This window comes from Eufriesea mexicana, unplaced genomic scaffold (assembly GCF_001483705.2).
Source record: "Eufriesea mexicana isolate 0111107269 unplaced genomic scaffold, ASM148370v2 scaffold6248, whole genome shotgun sequence".
NCBI lineage: Eukaryota > Metazoa > Arthropoda > Insecta > Hymenoptera > Apidae > Eufriesea > Eufriesea mexicana.
Genome location: NW_016914133.1, coordinates 647,960 through 656,310, shown reverse-complemented (window position 1 = coordinate 656,310; position 8,351 = coordinate 647,960). Strand labels below are relative to the sequence as shown.

Genomic DNA, 8,351 nt, shown 5'->3' with positions numbered 1-8,351 from the left:
GAGAGAGAGAGAGAGAGAGAGAGAGGGTGAGAAAGAGAAGGTGAGAAAGAGAAGGTGAGAAAGAGAAGGTGAGAAAGAGGGAGTGAGGAAGAAGAGAGGGAGAGAGACATTTAAATTAATGTATTTTTATTATGTATATATGTACATGCATAAATATCATTATTTGTATACATATATACACGTACATTATTATATATTTACGTGCCTACATCTTTCGAAAAAATAACTTCGTGTTATTGGCTATATTTACTCCATGAAGTTTTCAAATAATGCAACTTCAATCTATTTTTGCCTCAAAGAAATGAAATTGATATCGAACCGATGTTGAACTAAACAGCAAAAGTAAACAATAGTAACATACCTCCAGATTATGTGCGTATATGACATACAATTAAAAGATTGCAATTATTGTGTTAATTTAAATTTTCACGAGTATGTTGTTCTTTGTTAAAATTATTAATAAGCAGTCATAGGAAATTGACTTACTTTAAACATTTCAATAAAGTTAATAATGACCTGAAGTTGTAAATTTATAGTTACATGGGTTTTCGTGATATTTACAGAGTGTAAGTTATGATTTTATTTTAATTTTCTATTAGTAATCCACAAACAATACTTTCAGAAACATGTATATGATAAGTTATACGTATTGAACATATGAAAACAATATTATTTTTTATGAACAAAGTTAATTAAGGAGACATGCAAATGCAAATATCTTTAGGATTAACTCAAGATGAAAAAGCAAATTCATCTTGGTCTAGGTAATTATTTTATACTAAGATATATAATTTCAAAAAATTTTCTAGTTCTTTCATTGAATTATTTTTTAAATTTAGTAATATATACTAAAATTATAAAGTAAATTTTAGGAAGGAGAGGCGAAAATGGTTTTTATCATTATTGTGTGGTACTTGCCTCATATATGCTACAAGAACATCTGTTCCTTTATTAATGCCAATTATAAGTAAAGAAAAACAATGGTCCAAACCAGATTCTGGAGTAATATTATCAAGTTTTTTTTGGGGTTATACATTAACACAAGTTGCTAGTGGTTACATTAGTGACAGAATTGGAGGTCAAAAAGTATTATTAATATCTGCTCTTGGATGGTCTATGACAACATTTTTTATGCCAGAAGTCATAGAACTCTTTTCAAGAAGTGATAGTTCTATAATATTGGTAGCAACAGTAAGAACGATAAATGGTGCATTTCAAGGTATTATTGTAAAATTAGTAAATTAAATCACAGAAATATATTAAAAATGATATATTCTTTATATACATTAAAATTATGTATTACAGGAATGCATTTTCCTAGTATGATTAGTTTAATAAGCCAACGATTGCATGAAACAGAAAGAGCTTCATTCTTTAGTTTATTAACATCAGGGTCTGCTCTTGGCACATTGCTCACTGGATCTCTAGGTTCCTATCTGTTGGAACATTATAATTGGATAACAGTTTTTCAAACATTAGGTAAATAAGTACATAATTATATATTGTTTATGTTAATATAAACAACTTATTTAATTAATTCATATTTTGACATGAAGAAAATATAATAATTGTTCCTTTAGTATTAGGTATTAATTAGATTAAACTAATATAAAAATGATTAAAAATTACTTTCACTGCTCTATTAACACATTTATATTTAGCATATTATATATTTGTGAATTTGTTATATAGCATTTTAAACTCAGGAAATGACAATATAATATGACAAATTAAAAACTTCCAAATTCAACAGACCATATTTTCTAATAGTTCTAATAATTTATTGCATAAAAATTTACATATAATATTTAAATTGTTTATACAAAACGTAACAATTATTGGAATATGTATAATGAATTTTATTTAACGCGTTACATCATTTTTAAATAATCAATATTGAATTTGTCATAAATACTTAATAACTGACTATCATTATAAATGATCATCATTATGTTTTTTACATATAACAGTATCTTCTATTCATAGACATAAGTTCTTTATACAGACTGAGATTATGAAGAGGAAGTATATAAAAAAGGAAATTACTATCAAATGGAAACATAAAAAACATTCTTCATTTCAAGTGGATAAAGAAATATATTAACAAATAAGAGAATTTGTTATATTTATTATTCAGATTTTTTGTTGTAATTTTAAAATTATAAATTATTAATAAATATGAATTGTAGTACATATTAAATTTTATGAATAAATTTATTATTTTAGGAGGTTTGAGCTTGGCATGGACACTGCTATTGAGTTACCATACTCTACCCTTTAAGGAAAAAGCAGCTTCTACTAAATCAACTACTAACTACTCTTTGCCTTGGTTGAAGCTTTTAAAAAAGCCTCCATTCTGGTAATCATTGTGCATGGGATCAATTTGAATTCAATTATCATAAGTCACACAATTTCTGACACAAGTATTAATATAAAAAGTATATAAAGTTATATAGCTTTATAAAAATATTGAAGTTAAAAATTTATAAATGTATAAGTTCTACATGTAAATTATTATTTTCAGGTCATGTGTAATAGGTCATGCTTGTCAAAATAATTGTTTCTTTGTATTGTTATCTTGGATGCCAATGTATTTTCATGACACATTTCCTGAAGTAAAGGTAGTTAATTATTAATAAATATTCAACTTATTTAATTACAGAATATGTTAAGAATTTATAAAGAATTTTTGTTCTTTATATGTAGGGCTGGGTTGTGAACATGGTACCTTGGTTATCTATGTTACCTTGTACATTTTTGGGTAAAGCTCTGTCTGAGAGAATAATAAAAGCAGGGTATTCTATAACAGTGACACGTAAAATAATTGAAACAATATGTTTTTTAACTGAAATCATAAGCTTATTATTCTTAGGTATGTATATATGATAGCATGTAAAAAATTGGATAACAAAATTAAATGTAAAATTGTTTCAGTAAAAGTGGAAACTTTTCAAAGTGCAATAATTTGTCTTGCATTTATAATTGGTGGATCAGGTTTTCATAATAATGCAATTGCAGTAAATCCTTCAGATCTGGCACCAAAACATTCTGGGAGTGTATTTGGATTAATGAACACTGTTGGTGCTATACCTGGTATATATAGCAGTAAATGTATTATTGTTATACTAGAAAAAGTAATAATAATATATTTTCAGGATTTCTTGGAGTGTGCTTTTCTGGATACATACTACATGTAACACACAGCTATCCTGTTGTATTTATATTTATAGCTATAATAGATGCATTAGGATGTATAGTATATTTATTCTTTGGTTCTGGTCAAGCAATTATATAAAATGTCATTAAATTTGTTGTTCTTTTAATTTATTGTACATAAATCCTACCATTAAAATTATTCATAAAAAAAATACATTAATATATATTTCAATCACATGTGCATTAAATATAAATAAAATATTAATAATAATCTTGTTATGCTAATATTACGAAAAGTTTTAATAATAAAAAACATTCAATTTATTTGAATTAATAGATAATAATTTTATTTAAATTTAAATGTTATCTTATATTTATTATATTTGATTAACTTTAAATTCTTTTTAATTTCATAAACGATTATCAATAATATGAATTCAAAAGGTTAACTATAATTCAAAATAAAATCATATGCAATAGTAAAATCTAATGACAATGCTTAAATGTGATATCTATGTATGATTTTTTATTGTATAATAGTTAAAGATAATTGATTATAATTTTCAGAATGGTAATTTTTTACCAACTATTACACAATATTTTACAAATATAAATTTTAACGCGTCATATGCAATATTAATATGTTCTTTTAATTGGTGATGAATAAAAAGATAACCAATGCGATGGTTGACACGTGTGATTGCTACATACATGAAAATGCCTCCTTATCGTAGATTCGAGTAGCAAGTGCCTGATGCCTTTTTTAACGCGAGCATGTGAACGGATCTCGAGACTCGACTTTTCGATTTGGAACATCTCGTAAGAATTAATGTACGCAGTAGGAACAATTGCAGAGGTGAAATTTTATTTTTAACGGAACGACCGTGTGCTTGTTTACGCGAAGTTTTTGATGAACGTGTGATTCGTTCGTTGGCGCTTGTCGTTTTCACCGATCGTTCGGTCGTGCCTGCCTCTGCCTGCTGCCGCGAATGTGGATACTTCACAGTGTGCCGTACTGCTGCTGCCGCCTCTGTGCGTTTGAAGTGCTCTCCACGGCTGATTGCCTTTGGATTTTAACAAGTCTTTCACATTCGTGAACGCTTTGAAACTGGTTCGTTATTGTACCAGACCCCGCCGTGATTGTCATTTGATAGCAACACCCGAGGCGCCAAAGCTGTCCGCATCGGCGCTTTCTTCAGCCCAAGTGGTATCAATGTTGTCTGGCAATGGTGTGTAAGGAGAACGTGGTATCATGGTTTGGGAATCTGTCCAGGTAATAGAAGTATTATCAGTTTCTTCCTTAATTAATGCCATATTCTCCTTGTTCGAAAATAAATTGCTATAGTTCTCTTATTCTCAGCACGCCGTTCCGTTTTTCACTATGACCTCTTCATCCTTCTTACCAAATTACGAACTAACCAAAAAGAACATTCACCAATTTTATCTTCATTCTGTGTCAGAAATTATCATAAATACATTAATAATTAAGAAATTATGTAAATGATAATTTTCATTAATGTTTAATTTACTTCATTATCCATATTTAATTTTTCTGTTTATTGCATAGAAGTACCAAGTATGGTAGCAACTGTTTTCCTTTAATTTTGTGTGTATTGAAGATATAATGAATTAGTAATTAAACTTCTTCACGTATTTTCATTTTAAAAATTTAAAGTACCACATATATCTTACATTTTTATAAATATTAGTATCATTTATTTTTCCATTTAAATGTGTATTTTAATCAAATTTCAGAAAGTATATTATTAAAAATCTAAAGATTAGATACTACTGCAACAAAATGTATACGTTTTAATAAGAATTATACATATGTAGATTATAATTCAGTTGTTATTTTGTTATAATTTTAATAAATTTGGATGCAGTTAATTATAATTATAATAATATTGGATAATCAATATTATTTTATTAGATTACATTTTATTTGATAATTTCTAATAAAATTGTTTTATGAAAAAAATTTACAAACTACTTATATATATGGATGTTTTACATATAAATGTAAGTAGAACAAATTATGAAATACTATAATGTAAAATTAATGTTTTGTTCATTCATAAAAGATATTTACAACTAACTAATCTTATTTTATTATACTTTGTTGATATTTGCAATATTTCTTTATTTGTGTCAATATTTAATAACTTTTATTTTTAATATTCTTGTATGGTGTTGTTTGATTATCTTTTTTGTTTTATAAAAAATCAGTCTCTTATAGCAAATTATTTCACATTAATGGAAAAAAGAAATATTTATAGTATGTTTATTATTTATGAAAAGTATATTTATGTATGTGCAGTTATAAACGCATCGATGTCATGTGCACATTACTAAATATGTGCCTGCCATTTGAAGTACGATACCTTGGCACTTGTGTAGAGGATATTGGTAAAAGGGATTACAATGATTTGCGTGACACGGAACATCATGCAAACAGTGCCTCTGATCTTGCCGAGTTAACAACCTTAGGCGTGGCAGACAAACGCACACGTAGAAAACTTGCTCTCTATATGGCATTATTACATTCTTGTAATTATGCATGTGCTGTAATCTTGTACAAGAATTTATCAAATTTTGACTATCAAGAAATCTCTAACCTATTAAATGGGACCACCTTTACACCGGATGATCAACCTCTAGAAGAACTGCTCTTATTGTATACAATGGCTTTAAATCATCCAGCATTTACATATGAGCAGAAAAGTGTCTTCGGTAATATTTATATAAAGCTTCAAGAAGAAGAAGCTCGTTTGAATCTCTCAAAGTCAAATTCATCTTATAAACAAACACAAGTATGTATAAATTTTCATGTTGATATATTTATTAATGTAATTTTTAATATAACTACTATATACAATACCTTTAATGCACACTAAGCAACTTCTAAACTTTTTTTTAATTTTAAAATTTATTATGTGTTTAGGAAAGGTTTAACTATTTATATTTAAAATTGAATATAAATATCAATTTATTAAAATTGTAAATATTTTACATAAAATTAAATTTCTATTTGTTTTTATCTGTTATGATATTAGGGTTGCACACCATGTATGAATACAAATGAGAGATTAATGGACACAGAGATGCAGGGCAGTTGTATGATGGCTCCACCTCCAATGCAAGCTTATCATGGTAATATGATACATGCATGTGTATATTTATTACATGTATATTAACATTAATTACATTTCTTTATAGAATTTGTCTTTATTTTCATATATTATTTTTAGGAGAAATGACAATGAGAAATAATACCATGGTAACTGGAGTTCCTCCTGGTCTTTCCATGCCTCCACCTGGACTATGCCTGCCGACTCCAGAACAAATGCCAATGGGTTCAGGTGGTGCAACACAATATCTTCACCTTGGCTTTCCATCAGTAAATCATATGCCACCATGGACAGGTCAGGTTATGATGGGGAATCAACTGATGTATCACACTGGCGACATGTTGGCTTATCCACCTTCCCCCTTAGTCAGCCGTCAGTCGTCACCATCCCAGTCTCGATCTCCTAGTCGCAGCAATTCCCCAATGGGTCGCAGAAATAATACAATGCCGCACACCTCCTCGCAAGTGATACAATCTACTTCAAATACTTTAACAACGTCAACGAGTGCCTCTAACAGTCAGACAAGCATCTGCAGCTCAAATGCCAATTCCCTTCCTCCCCTTCCCACACTGGGTACGAACAGAAGTCATCCTAGTCAACCTCCATTGCTTCCATCACGCTCTGTTCCCTTGTCTATCAGCAGTTCTACTACTTTTTCACGGCATAATAGCATCGAGAATACCCCTTCTACCTTAATTCCGGCAGCACCTCAATCAAAACAACCACCGCCACCGCGACTGCGATTTTCAATTTCTGGTGATTCTTTACGGGAAACATTAGGAAAGGAAATGCCAAATTTCAAAGGCAACTTGCAGAATTTTTCTCTTGATGAGGTGAGATAGTGAAGTTCTATAATAATTTATAATTATATAAAACATTTCTTAATAAATTTTATGTTAAAATATAGTATTAAAATTCTTTACTTTAATAAGGTAATGATTAGTTTGTAAATGTACAGAATGATCTGTGGCTCAGACACCAAAATATTTAAGCTGGTTCTGAAGGTTTAACAAAAAGCAGAAATTGGTAGCAAATGAAAAAATTATTGATATTAAAGAAACTTATATGTAAAGTATAATTCACGCTAATATATAACTTTAGTGTACCATATACAAAATAATACACAGATTAATATAAATAATGTACAACAAAATAATATAACAATAGAAGTAATTGAAAATTAAATGTTATTTTGCGACACAAAATTATGTATATTTCGCTGACCAACTCATAGAATCTATATCGGATATATATAGTATTATTTTAAGACTTCAGACTTTTCATAGAAAAAAGATGCTTTGAAAGGTTTCTTTTATATTAATGAATTTTTTATTAGATATCAATTAATTTTTATTTAATACACTTTTTTGTTGAACTATCAGAAACAATTCAGGTATTATGGTGTTTCGTAAACCTTGTCTGTGTAATAGAATATTCCTTTAAGTCAGTAAATATGATAATATGTGATATATTATGACAATTTTTATGTTATTTGTAATATTTCTAATACAGATTCGAAGAATGAGTGATGAAGACTTGAGGGAAATAGGATTAACACCAAATGCAGTAGGACAACTACGAAGTATAGTTAAGAGTCAAACTACTAATGGCTTAAATCAAATTTCTACTGACAAAAAAATAGATGGTACTACAAGCACAACACACACAGCCATTGTAGATCCAGTTGAAAATGAGGTATTAATTAATTATTTCTATTTAATATTTTAATATATTCTCAATTTTTATTTAATTATTACAGTAAAAAAATATATTTTGCAAAATTTTTATTCAGGCTATTCCGGGAATGGAGATGTTGAATGATAATGGAAATCAAACTAGTAAGTCAATGCCATTACAGGAACAGCATCCAGCGATGCATCATCATCATAATCATGCAGCTACCCCTAATTTACGGCGATATCCTACTATGCCACCATTAGATCCTGCGCAAATACAAATGTATCCTGCACCACCACCGATGTATGCTGCACAGAATGCACCATGTTATGCCTGTCTTACATTGCCTGTTGCTGGTGTACAAAATCGATATTCAAGGTAGGGAAA

General features: G+C 28.7%; 2 protein-coding genes across 3 annotated transcripts in view; both read left to right on the top strand.

Moving 5' to 3' along the window:
- Positions 1-265: 265 nt before the first annotated feature.
- Positions 266-3,295, top strand: MFS18 (major facilitator superfamily transporter 18). Its single transcript, XM_017906848.1, has 9 exons — positions 266-372; positions 623-764; positions 873-1,219; positions 1,306-1,479; positions 2,227-2,359; positions 2,525-2,621; positions 2,707-2,872; positions 2,935-3,093; positions 3,156-3,295. Exons 2-9 carry the CDS (start codon positions 703-705, stop codon positions 3,293-3,295), a joined length of 1,278 nt encoding a protein of 425 aa, XP_017762337.1. The 5' UTR covers positions 266-372; positions 623-702.
- A 653-nt stretch (positions 3,296-3,948) lies between these two features.
- The window catches only part of LOC108552349 (zinc finger CCHC domain-containing protein 2), a 6,504-nt gene continuing 2,101 nt past the window's right edge, over positions 3,949-8,351 (top strand). Inside the window, exons 1-7 of one of the 2 annotated variants that reach the window (XM_017906850.1) lie at positions 3,949-4,429; positions 5,477-5,969; positions 6,213-6,309; positions 6,408-7,120; positions 7,800-7,982; positions 8,080-8,125; positions 8,228-8,342. In XM_017906850.1, the coding sequence (XP_017762339.1) occupies positions 4,383-4,429; positions 5,477-5,969; positions 6,213-6,309; positions 6,408-7,120; positions 7,800-7,982; positions 8,080-8,125; positions 8,228-8,342 (1,694 nt within the window). In that variant the 5' untranslated portion in view covers positions 3,949-4,382. Of the gene's footprint in view, positions 4,430-5,476; positions 5,970-6,212; positions 6,310-6,407; positions 7,121-7,799; positions 7,983-8,079; positions 8,343-8,351 lie in introns of both variants that reach the window. The other variant, XM_017906849.1, reaches the window with a different exon arrangement.

Excerpts from the sequence above, each read along its gene's own strand:
- MFS18 (XM_017906848.1), top strand. The coding sequence starts at position 703 with ATGCAAATGCAAATATCTTTAGGATTAACTCAAGATGAAAAAGCAAAT. Across the intron at positions 1,220-1,305 it reads GATAAATGGTGCATTTCAAG|GAATGCATTTTCCTAGTATG; the intron begins GTATTATTGTAA and ends TATGTATTACAG. Across the intron at positions 1,480-2,226 it reads AACAGTTTTTCAAACATTAG|GAGGTTTGAGCTTGGCATGG; the intron begins GTAAATAAGTAC and ends TTATTATTTTAG.